At 51.5% G+C, this 23,518-nt stretch overlaps 2 protein-coding genes and 1 long non-coding RNA gene across 4 annotated transcripts in view; 1 reads left to right on the forward strand and 2 right to left on the reverse strand.

The window, feature by feature from the left end:
• VTCN1 (V-set domain containing T cell activation inhibitor 1) overlaps positions 1 to 18,557 on the reverse strand; it is a 75,915-nt gene extending 57,358 nt beyond the window's left edge. Inside the window, exon 1 of the mRNA XM_074974961.1 lies at positions 18,471 to 18,557. The gene's annotated coding sequence lies outside the window, so the exon portion shown is untranslated. The remainder of the gene's footprint in view (positions 1 to 18,470) is intronic.
• The window catches only part of TRIM45 (tripartite motif containing 45), a 30,525-nt gene extending 11,923 nt beyond the window's left edge, over positions 1 to 18,602 (reverse strand). The window contains exons 1-4 of one of the 2 annotated variants that reach the window (XM_074974945.1): positions 18,471 to 18,602; positions 10,549 to 11,027; positions 6,704 to 7,437; positions 5,036 to 5,165 (exon numbers count right to left, since the gene is read on the reverse strand). In XM_074974945.1, the coding sequence (XP_074831046.1) occupies positions 5,036 to 5,165; positions 6,704 to 7,437; positions 10,549 to 11,024 (1,340 nt within the window). In that variant the 5' untranslated portion in view covers positions 11,025 to 11,027; positions 18,471 to 18,602. The remainder of the gene's footprint in view (positions 1 to 5,035; positions 5,166 to 6,703; positions 7,438 to 10,548; positions 11,028 to 18,470) is intronic. The other variant, XM_074974953.1, reaches the window with a different exon arrangement.
• The window catches only part of LOC142000586 (uncharacterized), a 37,460-nt gene continuing 32,380 nt past the window's right edge, over positions 18,439 to 23,518 (forward strand). Inside the window, exon 1 of the long non-coding RNA XR_012642279.1 lies at positions 18,439 to 18,687. This is a non-coding gene — a long non-coding RNA (uncharacterized LOC142000586). The remainder of the gene's footprint in view (positions 18,688 to 23,518) is intronic.

Genomic DNA, 23,518 nt, shown 5'->3' on the forward strand with positions numbered 1-23,518 from the left:
GGGCAACATGGGCCACACAGGAGACAAAAACAGGGAGAGAGACATCACCTGCAGCCAGTATGGAAAAGCTGAAGCTTTCATCGAGGAGACCACACCGCTCCTCTCCCTGACAAGCATTCACTGTTCCACTCAGTCATGGATGTAATGAATATCAGCACTGACATTAGTCATTAAATCAGCAGGTCTGGATAATCTCTATCCATGAGTTTAAAAGAGTTGGCCGAAGAGCTCGCTAGACCATCAATGGTGATTTTCAATAAGTCTTGGAATATCAGGGAAGTTCCAGAAGACTGGAAGAAAGCTAATGTTGTGCCAATATTTAAAAAAAGAGTACAGTAACTCCTCACTTAAAGTTGTCCCAGTTAATGTTGTTACGTTGCTGATCAATTAGGAAACATGCCATTTAAAGTTGTGCCTTATAAGGTTGTTTGGCAGCCGCCTGCTTTGTCCACTGCTTGCAGGAAGAGCAGCCCGTTGCAGCGAGCTGGTGGGGACTTGGAACCAGGGTGGACCCGCAGCCCCCCCATCAGCTCCCCACTCCCCTAAATTCCCTGTGCGGCAGCTGCCCAGCAGGCTATCAATATTGCAGGCAGTTCAGCTGTCCCTCCCCGCACTGCCATGTGCTGCTCCTGCCCTCTGCCTTGGAGCTGCTCCCCGAGCCTCCTGCATGCTGTGGGGATGGAGGAAGAAGGGGGCTAATATCAGGGTGTCCCCCTCCCCCCTGCTCCTGCACCCCGCTTACCCCATCTTCCAGAGAGCAGGGGGGACACACAACAAGGCTCAGGACGGAGGGACCTTCCTGGCAGCAGCTGCCATCTCAGCTTGCTGATTAACTTAAAAAGGCAGTGTACTTAAGAGTGGGGTCAGCATACTTAAAGGAGCAATGCGCATCTCTCTCTCTCACACACAGGGTGTGTGTCTCTGTCTGCCATACTGTCTCCTCCCTTCCACTTGTGCTGCCTTGTAGAGTGTGAGGCTACATTAACAACGAGTTAACCCTTGAGGGCTCAGCCAACTGCTAGGTCATCATTAGCAGTAAGGCATCCCCTGGGAAATAGCCCACCCTCTGACTTCACCACCTCAACCAAGCTTCACAATCATCATCGCTGTGTACCACTATTAAATTGTTTGTTTAAAACTTATACTGTGTGTGTGTATATATAGTCTTTTGTCTGGTGAAAAAAATTTCCCTGGAACCTATCCCCCCTATTTACATTAATTCTTATGGGGAAATTGGATTTGCTTAACATCGTTTTGCTTAAAGTCGCATTTTTCAGGAACATAACTACAACGTTAAGCGAGAAGTTACTGTAAATGGGATGACATGGTTGATTATAAGACTTTCAATATGACAGCGATCTCAGGCAAGGTAATGGTGCAGCTGATATGGGACTGGGTTAATAAAGAATTAAAGGAGGGTAATATAATTAATGCCAACCAACATGAATCTATGGAAAACAGATTCTGTCAAATTAACTTGACATATTTTTTTGTTGAAATTACAAGTCTGATAAAGGTAATAGCATTGATGTAATATATTTAGACTTCTGTAAGGCATTTGACTTGGTACAAGATGACATTTTGAACAAAAACGAGAAAGATGTAAAATTGACATGGCACACATTAAATGGATTAAAAACAGGCTAACTAATAGGTCTCAAAATGTAATTATAAACAGGGAATCATCCTCAAACAGATGTGTTTCTAACAAGGTCCTGCCGTGATCAGTTCTTGACCCTACGCTGTAACATTTTTATTAATAACCTGGAGGAAAACATAAAATTATCACTGATAAAGTTTGCAGATGGCACAAAAATTGGGGGAGGGGTAAATAATGAAGAGGATAGGTCACTAATATAGAGTGGTCTGCATTGCTTAGTAAGCTGGCACAAGCAAACAATATGTGTTTTAATACAGCTAAATGTAAATGTACACATCAAGGAACAAAGAATGTAGCCCATACTTACTGGATGGGGGACTCTGTCCGGGGAAGTAGTGGCTCTGAAAAAGATTTGGAGGTCGTGGTGGATAATTAGCTCAACGTGAGCTCCCAGTATGACTCTGTGGCAAAAAGGCCTAATGCAATCTTTGAATGCCTAAACAGGGGATTATTGAGCAGGAGTAAAGGTTATTTTATCTCTATATTTGGCACTGGTGCAACTGCTGCTGGAATACTATATCCAGTTCTGATGTCTCCAATTCAAGGAGGATGTTGATTAAACTGGAAAGGGTTCAGAGAAGAGACCCAAGAATGATTAGAGGATTAGAAAACATGCCAGATAGTGATAGACTCAAAGAGCTCAATCTATTTATCTTAATAAAGAGAAGGTTAAGGGGTGATTCGATTACAGTCTGTAAGAATCTACACGGGCAACAAATATTTAATAAAGAACACTTCAATCTCGCAGAGAAATATATAACACAATCCAATGGCTGGAAGTTGAAGCAGACAAATTCAGACTGGAAATAAGGTGCAAATTTTTAACTGAGACTAATTAGTCAATTTAACAAGGATCGTGGTCGAGTCTCTATCACTGACAATTTTTAAATCAAGATTGGATATTTTTCCAAATGATCTGCTCTAGGAATTATTTTACGGAAGTTCTTTGGCCTGTGTTGTACAGGAGGTCAGACTAAACGATCACAATGGTCCTTTCTGGTCTTGAAAACTCTGAATTTATTAATTTTCTCAGACCATGATCTTGTAAGGATCATTTCACTCTGCATAACTGCCCCCCAGCACCTGGAACAGCAAGGCACATGCTGTCTCAGTGGGATTGCTAGCAACTCTATTTGCATCTGATGTCTGAGTGCTGGCAGTGCATCATTCATGAGACATATGGGCCCAGTTAAACTGGTACACTCTTGCTGCTTTGTGACACTCTGCAGTTAATCTGGTTTTACAGCTGTTTTGAATCACTGAAGTGGCAGTGGGGCAGCCTGGCTCTGAACAGGGAGCCTGGGCAGCAGCCCAGCTGGTAGTGGGGAGCCTGGGGAGTCCCCACCTGCCCCAGGGTGACAGCCCTGTGAGCGGTTTTCCTGTCAATTTCATGGCACCAGCATGGAGCCACGGAATTGACAAGAATTTTAGCCAACAGCCGATGTAAGTAAGGCAATGTCTACACAGACACTCCATCATCCCAACTACACCGATATAAGCCCTATGGCTCTCATGGAAATAGAGTCATTATAGAAGGGCACTTAGATCGGCAGGAGCAAAACTGTAGTGTGTTCACTGACATAATTAAGTTGCTGTAAGCCACCTTACATTGACCTAACTCTGTAGTATAGACCAGGCCTCTGTCTCAGAGAGTAGCTGCTTGCAGAAAAGCCAGTTAGGAAGCAGCAGGCACAAGAAGGGCAGAGGGCTGAGTCACCTAACTTAAGAATCAAGATGTGGGCTATGACTCTTATCTTTAACATTGTGACCTTATTTTTGATCATTACTGGCAGGCTGTCCCTTTATGAAATTAACCCAATTCCGGTTTCACAGGGAACCAAGGTGGTGAAAATCCCAGTGAAATCACGAGGTAGTCACATAGGAACTGCGATATGCAATCACACCTGTGGTCCAACTAGCCTGTCTCTGCTAGTGGCCAGTACTGTTCTGCTTTAAAGGAAGGTGCAAGAAACCCAGCAGCAGGCAATTATGGAACAGCCTGCCCGGGGGAAAATTTCTTCCTAACCACCATTAATTAGAATTGATTGTGCCCTGAAGCATGACCGTTTATAATCTTTCTGAAATCTTGGTTTGGTTTTCCCCTATTGGTTCGACTGAATACAGTCGCCTACCTCACTTCCTGTCATAAACTCTGTTATAAGTGTTGCTTTATGTTACTACATAGCTGTTATGTCTCACCCTAGGGCTGACTGGATTTCAGCAGTGGATGAAGTGATCATATATACACAGAAATGAGAAACCAAGCTAATGTGACTTCATCCATCTCTGTCCCCAGACAAAATTACTCCCCTCTAAGCATTGTGGTATACACATCTCATTCATCCTGATTGGTGCAGAGTGCAGGAGGAAGGACTGGAGACATGTCTTCTGACAGTGCTCCTTGATCAACAGATAGCTATGTATATAGTGTTGTTTCCCTATCCTTTATCTGATTTTTGACTATGCTGCAACTGTTGTGGCGTTGCCCTGTACCAAGGCATAAACCCCACATCAGACTATATATGGCAAAAGCTGGAGTCCTGAATGCTAAATTATTTTATTCTTCCCTATAACAGAGAACTTTAGCATTATGTTCTCTTCTACATCAGGGCACCAAAACAATGGCCATGTTGGCAACTTGCCCTTGCTTGTACCTAACTTCCATAAAATGGAACAGATTACATTCTTAAAGGTGACCAGCAAAAGCTTTTTTTAAATTGGGCGTGTGTCCTTTCTTGCTGCTTTTTGATACAAAAGATGGCCTCAAAGCATCTTTCAAAAGAAATTCTTTTGCTTGTGTTTTTGCCTTAGTAATACCTGGAATGGCAAGTTTCGGCTTCCCTGGTTTTCATGGAAGGCTTCCAAGCTTCCTTTGAGCTCAGTCACCTTAACTGAAGGACAGACATTACTGATGCTTTAACAAAGGCATCTTGTATACAAAATGTTAATCGCTCATTTAATTTAAATAGGTGTTAACAGAAACAAAAGTCCTCGTTCTCTGTTGCCTTGGATCATGTGCAAACACCCAGTGTGCAGTAGATGTAAAATGCTGCCAGATCAGAGTGATTTACACCCACTATGCCTTTAAAAATGCCCATATATTGTGATAAAATCATGAGGAGGTAGCTCTGTTTTACACCTCCATAAGGTCATATTTAACCCCAGGGCTGCACTTGGGCCCACAGCTCTTGGGTGAAGCACCATTGTGTCATTCTCCCTGTAAATCCTGACCTGCCCATGGAAGCTCTTTACTTACAGGGGAATGCAAACATGGAGGTACATAGAGACAGGGGCTAAGAAAGTCTGTAGCAGAGATTTTAAAGCAAGACAGAAGGCAAACAAAACCATTCTGGCCATCCCACGGAAGGTACCAACCAGTCCTTCTTGTCTTTGTGGATGATAGTGACCCGGATGGGCTCTCCACCTCTCCCCATCTGCTCTCCCGATGTGTCATTACACAGCAGAGTAAAGCTGGCCAGCTGATTCTGACGGGCACTGTGGAGATCTGAAAGATAGAGCAAACTGTCCCTTACTGTTCCATACAGCTGCTGGCTTGACATCAGCCAGCAGCTTTCCAACTCCCAACCTCCCCACTGTACTTCACTCTGTCTAGCCAGGATTTTACAAGGTTCCCCTTTGCTGAGCCCCTTCCATGAAAAGTAAAACCAAACACATTTCTAGTGTCCTGCTGGCCAAGCCCTCCCACAGATGGCAAGTGTGCCCTGATTGGAAGGTACAGCTCAGAAGTGGGCTCTATGCCCTTTTGCAGTCCCTTGGTTTGTGAGTTGGGCTGGCGATTGTTTCAGTCCTCAGAACAAGCATTGCTCTAATTTAGGCTCAGCTCCGAAGCAAACATTGTGACAGCTGAAAAGAGCCAAAGTGCAAGGACACTCCAGCCTCATCCCCTTACCCAGCTACACTCCCAATAAACACCCTGCCCCTGCATGGCAGGGCGGGATACAGAGCCATTCCACTGCTCTACAGAAGCAGGATTTTCCCCTGAGATGGAGATATTCTCCAAGAGCCGGTTCCATTGGTTTTCCAGTCCCTTAGGGCCATTGTTGGTGTAAAGGGGCTGCAGCAGAGAGGAGGGCTTTTGGGGTGAGCTGCCTCTATAGGATACTGGCCTTGCACACGAGTGGCTTTTTGATTGCAAAGGGCTGGGACAGCCATGGTTCTTTTCCTCCCTTTCCCTGACAGAGTTCACATGTTACAGCTCAGAGGCCAGGGGATCCTAGACTAAAGAACACAACCCCGGACTTACCAGCGTAGAATGATCACCAGTTTGCTTCAGGAAATGTAATAGCGGTTATTTCTTCTTTTAAAAAGCAGTGACACTACAGATGTACAGTGAAGTAAACCTATAGGATAGTGATAGCTTAACTGCTGTCCAGGGCCGAGTACAGCCCCCTTCCCCATCTTTAACATGGAGGCAGGGACTGCAGATGTTATGTCCCATTGTGCAATGTGACCTTCTACTCCGATCAAGACAGAGCATTGCATACTGGGAGCTGTCATCCTGGCAGGCCACACTTCCATCTGCAGTCAATATGGAAGTGGCTGAATGGGACAAGGAACCTTTCTTCTTAAATCTAGCCCAGGCTATGAGTGACCCAAAGTTAGTGCTATCTGACAGATGCTCAGTGGCCTGTATGAAATGCATCTGACAGTCTCACAAAGTTCTTGGTGGACAGTTGTCTACATTACAATATGTACTAACTGGTCCCCACTTGTGGTCAGTTTCAGCAGAGGCCAAGGACTATCTGTACCCTTGAGACCGAACTACTTGCTCAGCCAGAGTTGGTCTATCCAGTTCAGAGATGAGGGATAATGACAAGAAGCAATGGTAAAGAAGTTTGACCTACTATTGCATGCTCTGTACCTATCCTGGATAAACTATGGTCTTTGGTCTCCAGGGCTGCCCCCAGGGTGGTTATGCAGCCCCTCAGTTAAGGAATGACATCTATAATAGGGTTTTTTAGGGTTCACCCCAATCCCTCCCACTTTTATCATTGGTCAATCAGAATCAAGTTGTCCCCATACCTTCCCCTTGCAGGACACACTTGGCTGGATCAACTGCCTTATAGAGAATGGTCCCAAAAACCTCATAGCCACAGCACTGGCCAGCCTTCTCATGGGGAGAGAACTGGATCCCATCTTCCACTCCAGGGTGGATGCTATAATCCACTTTGTTCAGCTTTCTCAGCCGGCTCGCCACCACCCCCTTGGTGATAAGGATCTCCAAGTCTGAGCCACTGGTCAGCAGGCGCTCAGTGAACTCCACCCCAGTCCTCATGTCCATCAGCAGCTGCTCCAGCTGTGCCTTCTGTAAGTGCAACAGGGTCTCCTTCTGCACCTTCAAGTCTTCCAGCTGCTTCAGCAGCTGGTCCCGGTGTTCTTCAATAGCCCTTATGTATCCATCTGCAAATGTGCGGATCTCCCCAGCCACTGCTTCCACACGACTGCAGATGGCACTGCTGACTCCTTCAATATGGCGTAGGGCCCCTTCTAGGGTGTCCACGTGCAGCTGGGTGCTCTTGAGGAGGTCCCGCATGGAATCTCCATGCTTGTGGATGACACTGGCAGTAAAGGCATATGGATGCTGCCGGTGCTTGCCCACCACACAATCCCGGCACACAGGCTGCTCACACTGCTCACAGAACAGCGTCAGGTCCTCTGAAGGGTGGGAAGGGCACAGAATTGGCTTCTCAGTCCAGCTGTAGCCCTTCAGGTCCTCTAGATCCACCACAGCATGGGAAGCTGTTTTCTTCTGTCTCCTAGAAGGAAGTATAAGAGATAAACCTGGGCTTGCAACATGTGACCCGCAGATTCCTACAGAGCAGTCGATGACCCCCTCACATTGTGACCTTCATGGACCACAAGCCACAACATATGATACTCCAGCCTGATTCAGTAGATGGCGATGTTACATGATGGGATCTTTAATCTCCTTGAGTCACACCTCCATATGAAAGATGACATCATCTGCAACCTGCCTCCACTTTGTGCTAATTATTAGCTGCTCTCTGGCTCCCTGCATTCTGGCAATGCTGTTCTCAGATGGGAGAATGTTATACGAGGACCAGGGGGGTAGCTGTCACACCATTGGTGCAGGTAGTCTCTCCTTACAGAGCCTGACAGAAGCAGGATAGCTGCAATGACTCCAGAGCCCACTGTGATGAGTGCAGCAGGAAGGTGGTGGGTGCCACCAGGTGAGGGCTGGCGGGCAGCAGCATGGGTAAGTTTGCTCAGCCACTGCCTCTTCCGTGGATGACTAGGGGATCTCAGGCTTCTTACCTGTCAAACTGGCTCTTTTTACCTGCTTTTATTCACTCAAACACAAACTTGTATACCCTTGAAGGGGAGATGGGAGATCAGGACCAGGCAAGAGTCAAATAAGGACCTATGGTAACATACTAAATATTCTTAAATCCAAATGCCATCTCCCTTCTAGGCTCAGGGTTTGTTGCTGCTTAGCACAGCTGAGGTGGGGGCATGGCAGAAAGCTCCCGGGGCTATCCAGCTGCCAGGCCAGTACCAAACACACGGCAAAGCAGTCTCAATGTTGTTCTATTTTACGCTGCCTGCCAACAGCCCCCAGGGGACATTTAGCAGCTGGGGGATCCACAGGGCATTACGGAGTCCTAGCCATACCCCCTACACCAATGGCTGTGAGTGTCTGAGGAGGGGTAGGAGATGCTAAGGTGGCTCTATACCAGCCAAGGATTCTCCGATGCAGGGGAAATCCTGCAGGAGACAGTAGGATAGCTTGAGAGCTGCTTTGCACCACCTGAGCCGCACAAAACCACCACACGGCAGAGCAGGGGGCTCTCAGACTTCTCCTTTTGCCTCATTCTTTGAACTCTTCTCTTCCTCTTACTTGTGTTATGTCTGCACAGCTACCTTGTGCCATTTCTGTAACACCCCCTGGATGTCACCTCTGCTGAAATCCCTCACCGGTAATACCAAGAAGCATGGCAACAGCACTCCCATCTTCATAAAACTCCATTGGCGCCCTATGACCCAGTTCCCAGTGGTCCTCTTTGGCCTGATCTCACACCAGTGTAGACCGGGAGCAGCTTCACTGATATTAATGGAGTGACCCCAGTGTACAAGTGATATCAGTAGATGAGACTGGAGTCAGGCCCCTTAGGCTAGAATCTCTACTGCCTTGCACCTTGGATGGCTATTTATATCAGTACGAAAAGCTGCTGTTCTGGGGCTCAATTCCTTGCTCTCCAGCATCTTGTGTAGTCAAACTGGGTGTAAGAGGTTACCCATGTAGAAATAGTAACATTTTGCCCTGGTGTAACTGATTGTACAAAGTGCAGGGCGACTGGGAATCAAGATCCTGTTGCAAAGGTATAAGTGTCTACATGTGGGCGAGGCAGTAGAGAATCTAGCCTGATTCTTGGTAGTGCAAAAGACACTTTGAAGCGTTCTGGCAATGTTGGAGGGCACTAAACAAGGAGGAAACAGGCCCAGAGCGCTACTCCAGCACAGGGGACTTCCCTGGCCAGTCTAGAGCTGCCAGAATGGCTGTAAACTGGTCCTTTTCCAGTCCCCACCAACCATGTACATACATGTTCCAGCTGGCCTCACAGATCTCATCTCTTTTCTCCCCTAGCACTGCACTTCTTTGTCTCCTCACACAGTCACACCACTGTTGATGCAAGAACCTCCTCTGCAGCACGCACATCTGTAGCAGCCACCCTGTACTTCTGCCTCATCACCTCTTCAGCTCTTTTCAAACCTCTCCTGGAAACATGTCTCTTCCCCCCTGCGGACACCTCTTCAGTTTTCGCTCGCTCTACTGCAGCTTCATTCTACAACTGCCTTAAATGCTGCAAAGCAAAGGGAAATTTGCTTGTGTTACAGCTACAGGCTGCCTGGCTTGCAGGGCATGGTGAGGATATGTTCAAGAATGTTTGTGGGCACCCAGAGGGTACATGGACTGAGTTGACTGGAAGTAAGCCATGTAGTTAAGCTAACATCAGGACTTGCACAACACTACCCTTTTCTCCTCTGGGGCTGAAATTTTCCACACCAGTTCTCAAATTCACCCAGAAGTAACTTTAAAACATACACACAAACAATTATTGCTTTAAAAATTGCCTCTTTGCGGGCAACCTCAGTAGACAGGCCAAGGACTGATGGCCCAATGGAGGCTGAACTGCCCTCTCCCCTCTTGAGCTGGGGTCTCTCCAGGACAGGGCTGGATAAGAAGCAGGGAGTTTGCACTGCCACTGCCCTGTCTATACCTGCTCTGGGAACAGCAGGTTTCAGTCTCCAGGGCTGTCAATCTCTTATTTTTCTGCTGCGCTACATTCACTTAAATGTAAAATAAACCAATGCCTGTTGGAGCATCCCCCAAAAGTTTGGACTTATTGACTGGCGGATGGTGCCTCTGGACCAGATCAGCCTAGGTAGATGAGCGCAGCTCTCCCACACGGTCCACTCTGTTGTTTGTCCCCACCTGGGCTATGAGGAGAAAGAGAATGTGTGGGCAGGCTCCTGACAGCCATGGCCACAATGGGCGAGGCACTGTACGACTTTCACAATTGTTCACTAATTTGGGTGTTTCAATATTTGGGAGCCCACCTGAGACACCCAGGGCCTGACTCCCAAGGATGCTGAGCAACCACAACTCCCATTCATTTCCTTTAGAGGGTGGGTGCTCAACAGGTTCCAAAAAATCAGGCTCAAATCAGACACCAAACACCTAAGTGGATACTTCTGGCCTAAGGGGTTACCATGCATAGGTGGACAGATGGCACCGTATATATATTACATATGGTTGTGTAAGGCCAGAAACAGCAATGGAGTCTGCATGCCTGGAAGGGCTTGATTACACGTCTGCTCTCTGCCTCTGGTGCTTCCTCCCATACCTGTGAGCCTGGCAGCAGAAGTGGCAGAGATTGGCTTTGCAGGTGGGACAGTGCTTCACAGCTTCCCCATCCACACAGAGGTCACACAGCATTCCTGGGCCTTGCGCCTGCAGGGTCTCCAGTAGCACCTCATTCATGGCCAGGTGGTCAGTGGTCAAGTCATTAATGCCGCCGGGTGGCAAATCCACCTCTGTGTCACAGACAGGACAAAGGACGCTGAGCGGTGGTTGATTATGATCTTGGAGCCATGATCCATCTGAGGTAGAATCAGAATCCTCTGCCTGGAAGCCGAGCACTGAAAAGGGTTCCAGCTGTTCAAGACAGGCCATGCAAAACGTGTGTAGGCAGGGCAGGATTTTGGGGGCCAAGAAGAGCTCTGTGCACAATGGGCACCTAGTTCTGGCTAGGCCCCTGACCTCACCAGGGATTTCGGACATGATTCCAAACTGTCGCTGCTGCTCCTGTGGGTCGGACATCTTCTGAAATTCAGATTATGGAATGAAAATAAAATCCAATCCATGCAATTTATGTAGAAAGAGTGCCAGGGCTGCCAACATGGCCCCAAGAGAACCCCTCTCACAGCATGGATGGAGCCTGCTCTAGCAACCGTCTCCAAGCATCCCAGGGCAAGTGAGGGGGACATTTTAACAGCATCTCTGCCAGGTGGGGGAAATGGGGGCGCTCTCGGGGAGGACAGGCACTCTCGTGGTGCCACTGTCAGGTAGGCAATGTGGGGGTCACTCTCGCAGCATCGCTGTTGGGTGGGGGTACACGGGGTTGTGACGATGTGACGCAGCAGGGAGGGGGGAGTGTTGACCTGGGAATGTGCCCTGGGGACGGGAGACCTGAGAGCCTGTCACCTGAGCCGGGAGGGGGAGGGGGAGGTGACACCTCTGCCCAGGAATGTGGATGGAGGCTGCAGCAGGGAACCTGCTGGGTGGGTTTAGTTTCAGTTTGGGGCTGGGTGGAGGAACACAGGGAACCCCAGGGCTGGGGTCTAAGCTCCCTGCTCCCCCAGAAGGACTTCACTGAGGGGTCCTGGGTGTACCCACAAGCTCTGTTTTGGACTGTGTTCCTGTTGTCCAATAAACCTTCTGTTTTACTGGCTGGCTGAGAGTCTCAGTGAATCCCAGGAAGAGGGGTGCAGGGCCTGGACTCCCCCACACTCTGTGACAACTGGTGGCAGAGGTGGGATCTACTGCACCCCGTGAATGGCGCTTCCTGCAGTAAGTGACTGGGGAACAGTAAAACGAAGGGGGATTGACGGGGACCAGGCGTGCTGAAGATTCAGAGAGAGACGGTTTCAGGGGGCGGTTAACCCCTGGGAGTGTGTGACCAGAGAGAAGGACTTTTGCAGTAACAGGGTCCCCCGGGGGATTGCAGCGAGCGGTCCCAGGGGCGGAGGAGTCTGCAGCTCGACCCTGGCAAAGAGGTGGTGACCTCAAGAAGGACTGGCACACTAGGGGCTTTTCCTGGAAACCGTGGACAGCTGCCCGGCCTGCGAGTGGCCAGCCGGGAGATGTACGCTAAACGCCTTAAGAGCGACCTGGTGGAGCTGTGCAGGCAGCGGGGGCTGCGCGTCGGGAGGTCCACCAAGGAACAGCTGATTGCCCAGCTGGAGGAGAGGGATCGCTTGGATGACCCGATCCCTGTCCCTGAGGGAAGCCGCCCGGCGGACGCAGCGCGGGCCCTGGGGCCTGACCAGGCTGGGAGGGGTCAGACTGCTGCCCAGGACACCCCGAGACCCTTCCTACCTATGCCTGGGGGAGGGGTTGTGGGAAGCCCAGCGAATACCGAGGGCACCCTGACCCCAGCAGCCAGCAGGGGATCCTCCCAGCGGAGCTCCCCATCCCTGGAGCGGATGCGGCTGGAATGGGAGAGGGAGAGGAAAATGAGGGAGCTGGAGGATCATGAAAAACAACGTCAACATGAGGAGAAACAACGTCAACATGAGCAGGAGGAGAAGGAGAAACAACGTCAACATGAGCAGGAGGAGAAGGAGAGGGAACGTCAGGAGAAGGAGAGGGAGCGTCAGGAGAAGGAGAGGGAACGTCAACATGAGCAGCAGGAGAAGGAGAAACAGAGACAGCATGAACTGGAGCTGGCCAGGCTGAGGAGCAGTGGGGCCCCGGCTGCGGTGAGTGCGGGGGGACCCAAGACTGCAAGGAGCTTTGATAAGTGCTTCCTGGCCCAGCGGAAGGAGGGGGAGGACATGGATAGCTTCCTGACGGCCTTTGAGAATGCCTGCGAGCTGCACAGGGTTGACCCTGCAGACAGGCTCCAGTTCCTCACCCCCTTACTGGACCCCAAAGCCGTGGAGGTCTACAGCCGGATGACAGGGGCAGAGGCAGGGGACTATGAACTGTTCAAACAGGCCCTGCTCCGTGAGTTTGGGCTGACCCCCGAGATGTACCGGAGAAGGTTCCGGAGTCAGCGTAAAACGCCTGAGGTCACCTACCTACAACTGGTCAACAGGATGCAGGGATATGCCCGCAAGTGGACAGCGGGGGCCCAAACTAAAGAGGACCTGCTTGACCTGTTTGTACTGGAGCACCTGTATGAACAGTGCCCTTCCGACCTGAGGCTGTGGCTGGTGGACAAAAAGCTCGCGAACCCCCAGCATGCAGGGCAGCTGGCCGACGAGTTTGTGAACAGTCGGTCAGGGGGTAGCCGGGAGGAGTCCCAAAAGAACAGGCCCCCCCCCGATGCAGAGAGAGAGTCACCATGGGGCCTCCCAGCGGGGAAATAGGGAGAACCCCCTCCAAAGGGGAACGCCTGGTGTCGGGCCCCTCCGACCCGTTCGAGGGGACCAACGTGACCTGAGCTGCTATCACTGTGGCCAGAGAGGCCACGTACGGGCCCAGTGCCCCGGGCTCAGGGACAAACTGAGCAGACCCAACCTACCCAGGGTTAACTGGGTAGGGACTCAGCTGGACGAGGGGCAGGCGACCCAGGAAAGGGGGGCTACCAGTTTGCCACCTGCTCAGGAGGGAAGAGTACCCCCAGCCAGCCCCGCCAGAGGGCTGGAGGCTCTGGACTCAGGGTGCTCGGTTTACAGGGTGGGTGCGGGGCTGTCCCTCCGGAGAGAGTGCCTTGTTCCCCTGGAGGTGGATGGGAGGAAGGTCAATGGATACTGGGATACGGGCGCGGAGGTGACGCTGGCCCGGCCCGAGGTGGTGGCCCCAGATCGGGTGGTGCCCAACACCTACCTGACCCTGACGGGGGTGGGCGGGACCCCATTTAAGGTGCCCGTGGCAAGGGTACACCTGAAATGGGGGACCAAGGAGGGCCCCAAGGATGTGGGGGTACACCACCATTTGCCCACTGAAGTTTTGATGGGGGGAGACCTAGAGGATTGGCCAAGCGACCCCCAGACCGCCCTGGTTGTGACCCGTAGCCAGAGCCGGCGAGGGGCACTGCGACCTGACCCTGGGGAGGGTACCACACTGGAGGCGCGAGACCCTACTCGGGTGGGGAGGGAGCGCCGAGGGGCACGGCTCAGAGGGGCTGCGGCCTCAGACCTGGCCACGGAGGGGGAACCGGGCCCCATCCCTTCCCCAGCCGCTGAGTTCCAGGCCGAGTTGAGGAAAGATCCCTCCTTGCAGAAGCTCAGGGACCTGGCCGACCTCAGTGAGGGACGGACCATGAGGAGAGGCTGCCAGGAGAGGTTCCTGTGGGAGAAGGGGTTCCTGTACCGAGAATGGGCTCCCCCAGGGGAAGGGGAGTCCTGTGGGATCAGGAGGCAGCTGGTGGTCCCCCAGAAGTACCGCCGCAAGCTCCTGTCCCTGGCCCATGACATCCCCCTCGCAGGGCACCAGGGAATCCGGCGCACCCGGCAGAGGTTGCTACAGAACTTTTACTGGCCCGGGGTCTTTACCACCGTCCGGCAGTATTGCCGATCCTGTGACCCCTGTCAGAGGGTGGGGAAGGCCCGGGACAAGGGGAAAGCGGCGTTGAGACCTTTGCCCATCATAGAGGAGCCTTTCCAGAAGGTGGCCATGGACATCGTGGGGCCTCTCAGCAAGACGACCCGGTCGGGGAAGAAATACATTCTGGTGGTGGTAGATTTCGCCACCCGCTACCCCGAGGCAGTGCCCTTAGCTTCCATTGAAGCAGACACCGTGGCAGATGCGCTCCTGACCATTTTCAGCCGAGTGGGGTTCCCCAGGGAAGTCTTGACAGACCAAGGCTCCAACTTCATGTCGGCCCTGCTCCGGTGCTTGTGGGAGAAATGTGGGGTCCGGCATGACTGGGCCTCAGCGTATCACCCCCAGTCCAATGGGCTGGTGGAGAGGTTTAACGGGACGCTAAAGATGATGCTGAAAACCTTTATGAACCAGCACCCGCAGGATTGGGACAAGTACTTACCTCACCTGCTGTTCGCGTACAGGGAGGTGCCCCAGGAGTCTACCGGATTTTCGCCTTTCGAACTGTTATATGGAAGGAGGGTGAGGGGCCCCCTGGACCTGATGAGAGACGAGTGGGAGGGGAAGGCCACTCCCGATGGAGAGTCAGTGGTGGAGTATGTCCTGACCTTCCGAGAGAGACTGGCTGAACTCATGGGCCTGGCCAGGGAGAATCTGGCCAGAGCCCAGAGGAAGCAGAAGGTCTGGTATGACCGCACGGCGCGGGCCCGTGCCTACGCCACCGGGGATCAGGTGATGGTTCTCATCCCCATGAGAAAGAACAAACTACAGGCCGCCTGGGAGGGCCCGTTCAAGGTCGTCAAGCAGCTCAATGAGGTAAACTATGTGGTGGACCTGTCGAACCGGGCCCACCACCGCCGGGTGTACCATGTGAATATGATGAAGCCATATTATGCCAGGGGGAATGTGGTGTTAGCTGTGTGTGGTCAGTGGGAGGAGCAGGGAGATGACCCTTTAGTAGATCTATTCCCTGGGACCAGAGCTGGTTCCCCCCTGGAAACAATCCCCCTCTCGGATCAGCTCACCCCTGCCCAGCAAGCTGAGGTCAGGGGGGTGCTGCATCCGTACCGACAGCTGTTTTCCAACCAGCCTGGATGCACTAATCTGACTGTCCACCGGGTGCAGACAGGGTCGCACCCGCCGATAAGATGCTCCCCCTTCCGAGTCACAGGGAAAACTGCTCAGGACCTGGAAAGAGAGGTCCGGGACATGCTGGCTTTGGGGGTGATCCAGCCATCGGCCAGCCCTTGGGCCTCGCCGGTGGTGCTGGTCCCCAAAAAGGATGGGTCAGTCCGGTTCTGTGTGGACTATCGGAAGCTCAATGCCATCACTGTATCGGATGCCTACCCCATGCCCAGGCCGGACGAGCTCCTAGACAAACTGGGAGGAGCTCGGTACCTTACCACCATGGACCTTACAAAGGGCTACTGGCAAGTGCCGCTGGATGCAGATGCCCGGCTGAAATCGGCCTTTATCACCCCTCTGGGGCTCTATGAGTTTCTGACCCTGCCTTTCGGCCTCAAGGGAGCGCCGGCCACCTTCCAGCGCCTGGTGGACCAGCTCCTGAGGGGGATGGAGAGTTTTGCCGTGGCGTATATTGACGACATCTGTGTCTTTAGCCAGACCTGGGAGGACCACGTGTCCCAGGTTAGACAAGTGCTGGACCGACTCCAGGGGGCTGGGCTGACTGTCAAAGCGGAGAAGTGCAAGGTGGGGATGGCTGAAGTATCTTACCTGGGCCATCGGGTGGGGAGCGGCCGCCTAAAGCCGGAACCGGCCAAGGTGGAGGTGATCAGAGACTGGCCCGCTCCCCACACCAAAAAGCAGGTCCAAGCCTTTATTGGGATGGCAGGATACTACCGAAGATTTGTGCCCCACTTTAGCGCCATAGCCACCCCCATCACTGAGCTATGCAAGAAGGGGAAGCCAGACAAGGTGGTCTGGACCGAGCAGTGCCAGGAGGCTTTCCGGGCGCTGAAGGAGGCTCTGGTCAGTGGCCCAGTTCTAGCAAACCCAGACTTTGACAAGCCCTTTGTGGTGTTCACCGACGCCTCCGACACGGGACTGGGGGCGGTGTTAATGCAGGAGGATGAAAAGGGGGAGAGACACCCCATCGTGTACCTGAGCAAGAAGTTGCTACCCCGGGAGCAACACTACGCGGCCATCGAGAAGGAGTGCCTGGCCATGGTGTGGGCCCTCAAGAAACTAGAGCCCTATCTCTTCGGGCGACACTTCACCGTCTACACCGACCACTCTCCCCTGACCTGGCTGCACCAGATGAAAGGAGCCAACGCCAAGCTCCTGAGGTGGAGCCTGCTCCTGCAGGATTACGACATGGACGTGGTCCATGTGAAGGGAAGTGCCAACCTGATAGCGGATGCGCTGTCCCGGAGAGGGGGCCCCGAACTTCCCCAGGTCACTGGTCACAGTGACCCCGCTCAGTTCAGTCTCGAAGGGGGGAGAGATGTGACGATGTGACGCAGCAGGGAGGGGGGAGTGTTGACCTGGGAATGTGCCCTGGGGACGGGAGACCTGAGAGCCTGTCACCTGAGCCGGGAGGGGGAGGGGGAGGTGACACCTCTGCCCAGGAATGTGGATGGAGGCTGCAGCAGGGAACCTGCTGGGTGGGTTTAGTTTCAGTTTGGGGCTGGGTGGAGGAACACAGGGAACCCCAGGGCTGGGGTCTAAGCTCCCTGCTCCCCCAGAAGGACTTCACTGAGGGGTCCTGGGTGTACCCACAAGCTCTGTTTTGGACTGTGTTCCTGTTGTCCAATAAACCTTCTGTTTTACTGGCTGGCTGAGAGTCTCAGTGAATCCCAGGAAGAGGGGTGCAGGGCCTGGACTCCCCCACACTCCCTGCCAGGTGGGGGAAATGGGGGCACTCTCGGGGAGGACAGGCACTCTCGTGGTGCCACTGTCAGGTAGGCAATGTGGGGGTCACTCTCGCAGCATCGCTGTTGGGTGGGGGTACACGGGGTACTCTGAGTATATGGGGCACTTTTGGGCAGGATGTATGGGAGGTACTTTTTGGGGGGAGCTACGGGGAGCACTCTCATGGTATCACTATCGGGATACAGAGTTGCTCTCACGGTGTTGCTTTCAAGTGCACAGGAGGTGCTCTCAGGGGGCACAGGGGCACTCCTCTGCCATCACTACCAGGTGGGGGTTAGGGGAGCATTATCAGGAGGCACGGGGGGGGGGGTGTTCTCGGCAGGGGAGTTGAAAATGCTCTAAGGGGGCATGGGAAGTGCTCTTGGGTGGGGGCACTGTCAAGCCGGGATATGAGGCTGCTCTCGCAGCATCGTTATTGGATGGCGGGGGTACAAGGGCTGTCTGGTGGCATTGCTGTCGGGTGGGGTGCTGTCAGGCAAGGCGGTATGGGTGGGGGGAATCTCCCGGTGTCACAGTTGGGCATGGGGTACGGGACCCTTCTTGGGGGAGGCACAGGGGACGCGCTCATGGTGTCACTGTTGGGCGGGGGGACACCCTAGGGTGGGGGTATGGCGCACGCTCAGGAGGGGGTATGGGGCGCTCCCAGAGCGGGAACAGGGGCGCTCCCGAGGGCGGGGCTGCCGAGGCGCTGTCAGGGGAGAGGGGCCATTCTCGGGGGCCCAGGGGGTGCTGCCGGGGGGCAGTGACTGGGACACTCTCGGGGGGTGCCGGGGGTGCTCTGCTCCTGCCTGCCCCGCGCTGTGAGCTGGGGGGTGGGGGGCAGTGGCTGGGTCCGGCCCCTCTCACGGGCCGCCCGCCCCCAACCCCGGAGCGCAACTGACCCAGCAGCGCCAAGGTCGCGCGGCGTGAGCAGGGCCCGGCCCAGTCCCCGCTCGCAGCCCCGGCGCAACGCAGCTCAGCCACCCCGCAGCCCCCGGGCCAGTCTCCGTCCCCGCCAGGTCTGGGGAGCGGCAGCCCCGTGTCTGCTCTGTGAGTGGCTGCCCAGCCCCCCGCCCCGGGGGCACGGTGACTATTTTGCAATGCCGCCCCCCGCCTCGCCTTTACCTTGGTGCAGCGGGAGCCCTTGGGGCCCTCTCAGACTCTCCACCCCAGGAGCCTCCGGGGCAAATCGCGCCGCGCCGCGGCAAGACCTTGAGCAAAGAGGCGGGCCGGGGGCTCTCCCGGAAGCCGGCACCTGCGCGGAGCCTCCCGGGGGAAGCGGCGCTGCCTGCCCGGCGAGTAGGAATGTGCTACCGGTAGCACTTCTCGAGCCGTGCCCATGGTAAGAAACTGCTGTTGTCTTAAACTGCTGCCTGCTGTAGCAAATGCCTACAGATAGCAGTTTCTTGCACGGTAGTGGATGTGAAATTGCTACGTGTAGAACTGTGCTACCTGTAGCAGTTAGCGACACGTACAGCTTGTAAGAAACAGCTTTTGCAAAAAGATGCTACTTTATTTGTCCATGGTTGAAAACTGTTGTCATATTTCAATCTTCTCTCATAGGTCGTGTTTTGGACAGCTCAGTGGTTTGAGCGTTGGCCTGCTAAACCCAGGGTTGTGAGTTCAATCCTTGAGGGGGCCATTTAGGGATCTCTGGCAAAAATTGGGGATTGGTCCTGCTTTGAGCAGGGGGTTGGACTAGATGACCTCCTGAGGTCCCTTCCAACCGTGGTATTCTGTGAAGTGTACTCTGTATGCCATTACCTAAGTCATGTTTTCTAGACCTTAAATTTAGAAGTGTATTCTCTATGCCATTATCTCAATCATGAAGTTTTTTGAATAGAAACTGTCATAAATATAGAGGGAAGGGTAAACCCCTTTAAAATCCCTCCTGGCCAGAGGAAAAATCCTCTCACCTGTAAAGGGTTAAGAAGCTAAAGGTAACCTCGCTGGCACCTGACCAAAATGACCAATGAGGAGACAAGATACTTTCAAAAGCTGGGAGGAGGGAGAGAAACAAGGGTCTGTGTGTCTGTCTATATGCTGCTTTTGCTGGGGATAGAACAGGAATGGAGTCTTAGAACTTTTAGTAAGTAATCTAGCTAGGTATGCATTAGATTATGATTTCTTTAAATGGCTGAGGAAAGAATTGTGCTGAATAGAATGACTATTTCTGTCTGTGTGTCTTTTTTGTAACTTAAGGTTTTGCCTAGAGGGATTCTCTATGTTTTGAATCTAAACCCTGTAAGGTACCTACCATCCTGATTTTACAGAGGTGATTCCTTTACTTCTATTAAAGGTCTTCTTGTAAGAAAACTGAATGCTTTTTCATTGTTCTCAGATCCAAGGGTTTGGGTCTGTGGTCACCTATGCAAATTGGTGAGGATTTTTACCAAACCTTTCCCAGGAAGTGGGGTGCAAGGGTTGGGAGGATTTTGGGGGGAAAGACGTGTCCAAACTACGTTTCCCAGTAAACCCAGTTAGAGTTTGGTGGTGGCAGTGGAGATCCAGGGACAAAGGATAAAATTAATTTGTACCTTGGGGAAGTTTTAACCTAAGCTGGTGAAAGTAAGCTTAGGAGGTTTTCATGCAGGTCCCCACATCTGTACCCTAGAGTTCAGAGTGGGGGAGGAACCTTGACAGAAACATATCCAGAACTGATCCCTGGAGAACCCCACCGTTATGCCCATCTTATTTATCCTTATGTCCATCTAGGTTTCATTTCCATAGTTTGTTTATGAGAAGGTCATGAGAGACAGTATCAAAAGCCTTGTGAAAGGCAAGATATACCCCATCTACTGCTTGTAGGCTTTTTACGCTGTCAAAGAAAGCTATCAGGTTGGTTTTACATGTGAGACTGCTTGAAACACCTTTTTTTTTTTTTTTTTTAGCAAAGTTGGACCTGTTGCTGCTGCAAACTATAGGGATGTGCTACCTGTGACACTGCAACGTGATGAAGCGAATTCCTGCAGACAGCACTTTCTCGCACCAGCGGGATGTGAGACTGCTATCTGTAGGAATCGGCTACATCAAATGGCCTTAATGAATTCTTACCATTAGCAGTTCCTGAGTGCTGCGAAGGGCCGTACCTCTTAGCCTTGTGGTGTTCTGAACAACATTAGCTATTATGCTAACAGAGTGAGATGGATTGGGTACAAGCTAAAGATATGACAGTCTTAACTCCTCTGCTGACAAAACATGAAAATAACCTTTTCCTTACATATGTTTCTGGATGGTACACAGCTGTGGCCAGCTCAGTTAGGGCCCAGCTGGCCCTGATAAGAGGGCTGTGGGCCAGAAGCTGGAGAAGTCTCACTCTATCTCTGGAGTGAGTGGGAAGGGGAGTAACGTACCTGAAGTGGAGCAGTGCTGGGAAAGGGAGCTGGGGAGCTCCAGCCTGTTAAACCCCCAGGCTGCAGGCCTTGATGAAGGCCTTTGAAAAGGTACTGGCGCTGCAGAGGGGCAGCCCAGGGATAGGCAAAGGCAGCAGGTCCTAACCCCTTGCCAATGATGAGTGGCCATTACATTGCAGTCTGCCCCAGTGAGCGGGGACTAGATGATGAGTGGCAGTAGCCACTGAGGCAAGGTAGGTTTAGAGGGTTGGGGGATCCCCTGGGAGGGGAAACCCAGAATAAGGGGTTACTGAGGGGGTAGCACCCCAAGGTAAAGGGCACCAGGGTCCAGCAGGGACATGGGCGCCAGCAGCAGGTGAGACACTGGCCAGTAGGAGGCCCTCTGTACACTGGAGAGTTAATTCCCTAGATGACCAGCAGGAGGCACTGTGCTGGTGAGTCTCAACCTTGCTACTGTGCCATTGGATTAGAGGAGCTTTTGTGGCAAGAACTACCAGTAAAGCAATGTATGTGTAATATAACTATGTTAAAAACTCCCACCTTAACCTATTACTTCCCAACTCATGAGGATAAAAGAACTAACACACTGGATACCAGTAATATTATAAAGTTTTTAACTTTGTGGGTCAATTGGACAAGTCTGAACAAACTAATGAAGAAAAATAACCAAATTATCCAACTGACTGAAATCACACAGGCCCAGGTTCAGACACGCAGTTTGGCTATTTTACATCAGGGATCTGAACTATAAAGAGTATCTGCACAAGCAGAACAAATTATAACACACCATTGGTATGATATTCTTAAAGGATGGGCCCCCTCTTGGTCTTCAACTTTAAAAATTGTTACACCCAATTATTCTTTTCTTTATGCTGATAAGTTTAATGTTAATTGTAATGTGTGGTATGTTCTGTTGGATGCTGAAACCACCAGCTCAGATTGTTTCAAAAAAAATTATATAGCCTTGAGATCATTACATAAAGTGTGACCCATTCAATACCTCTGGATTGAAGGGTCATTTGCGGGTCAGCATAGAGCTGAATTTATGAAATTGTTTCTTTTCTTTAATTACTATTAATATGACTTTATTTTGTATCAAATGAACAAACCGAACTTCACTGTTCTAACATTGTAACTCCTGTTTGCCTCCCCACATTCTAAATTGTTCATTACACTTGTTTTAATAAGATTCCATATTGTAACTAAAACCCCATTTTAAAATGCTTACTCAATTTGCAAAACCCTGCTGTAACCTCATTAACTTAGTTCAGGTGTGTGAATGAGGTATGCATGGATAATTCACTTGTTGCATCTTGTTTTAAATCAGGCCCTGTCCCTGCAAACACTGGCCAGGATTCCACAAGCTGCCCTGTGCACTTGAGTCCTTACACCTACAAGGAGCTCCATGGAAGCCAAGGAGGGTCTGCCACATGCATGCAGGGATCCACCCAATTGGACCCATTTGCAGGATTGTGTCACTTCTGCATGAGTTTACTCATGTGAATAGTCTATTTGACTTCACTGCGGCTCTGCACATGCACAAAAGTCCTTCCATGTGGATCAGTTAGAGGATCAGTGACTTTGGCCCCCAAACTTGTCTGAGCTCTGTACAGCCACAGGGGTCCACCCACACTCATCTCATTGTAAAACTGGGACCTCTGAAAGAATATGGCTTTTTCATCTCAGCATTTACAAACATCTCCCTTTTAATGTGCTACTTTATAGTCATCACTGTATGCGAGAGAGATGATTAATCCATTTTAATTAGTGATAGCACTGGGACTTCTACTGAGTTTGACCCCACTGTATGGCAATTTTACACCTTCAAATATTTTTACTCACACCACTATGTTGTCACTATTACATCAGCTGCATTGTAAATGAATCATAGGTAGAAAGGGGACCCCATTTCAAACACTCAGGCTCAAACCCTGCTAGCAGCTCCGTGTAGGTGGATGCCTGCGGAGTCTTCGGTGAGCTTCATCCTAGGTGCAGTGAGCCACCCACAATGATCAGCGTGTAAGATCGGGGCCTTCATTGTGACAACTTCTCTGATGATCAAAACAGTTGCTGAAATCATTCCCAGAAGTGCGAGCAGCCAGAGAAGCTTGAATTCAATCATGTATTAAAATATACACTCTCTATCTGCACTTCTGCAAATGTGCTCAGTAGACATGCACATTGTTCCCTAAGAATTTAATAAGCATGGGCTATTATGGGGCTAGAAATCAGACAAGGGGAGTCATTTAAAGATACATCTCTGTAAGAGAAGAATTTGGGCCCTGTGAACTTCCCATGTTGCAGAATTTGGCTTCCCGAAAGTAGCAGAATATGGAAAGTTTCACACTGCCATTGCTTGTTCTCTCCATTCATTCATATTGTACTGTGATCCTTTGCCCAGTGAGGGTTTTGATCTGGCCTGAATTGTTTTCTGGATGCAGTTTCTTGGGATTCTGGGGCTAAGTTATCCCACCCCCATGGTGAAACCCATGGTAGAAGGCTCTGGGGGAGGAAATCTCCATGAGGAGACCCTAGCTGAGATACCTCCACATCATCCTGGTAGTGGGCGAAGAGGGAACAAAGCCACAAGGCCCACTCTCGAGCACTGCAGAAGGCCAGGGCTCTCCAGGCAGAGGCCTTTTACCTCCAGATCCGCTCTAGCTCCAAATTCAGTTGAAGGCAATGGGAGCACTGGCTCCACAGCCCCACTGAAAATCAGCCCCCAGTTGGGCACAAGAAATGAAGGCACCCAAAAATCAGTAGCTGCTTTTGAGAACTTTGACCTCCCCGTCTCTGTGCCTCAGTTTCCCTGTCTGTAAA

Source organism: Natator depressus, chromosome 1, assembly GCF_965152275.1.
Source record: "Natator depressus isolate rNatDep1 chromosome 1, rNatDep2.hap1, whole genome shotgun sequence".
Lineage (NCBI taxonomy): Eukaryota > Metazoa > Chordata > Testudines > Cheloniidae > Natator > Natator depressus.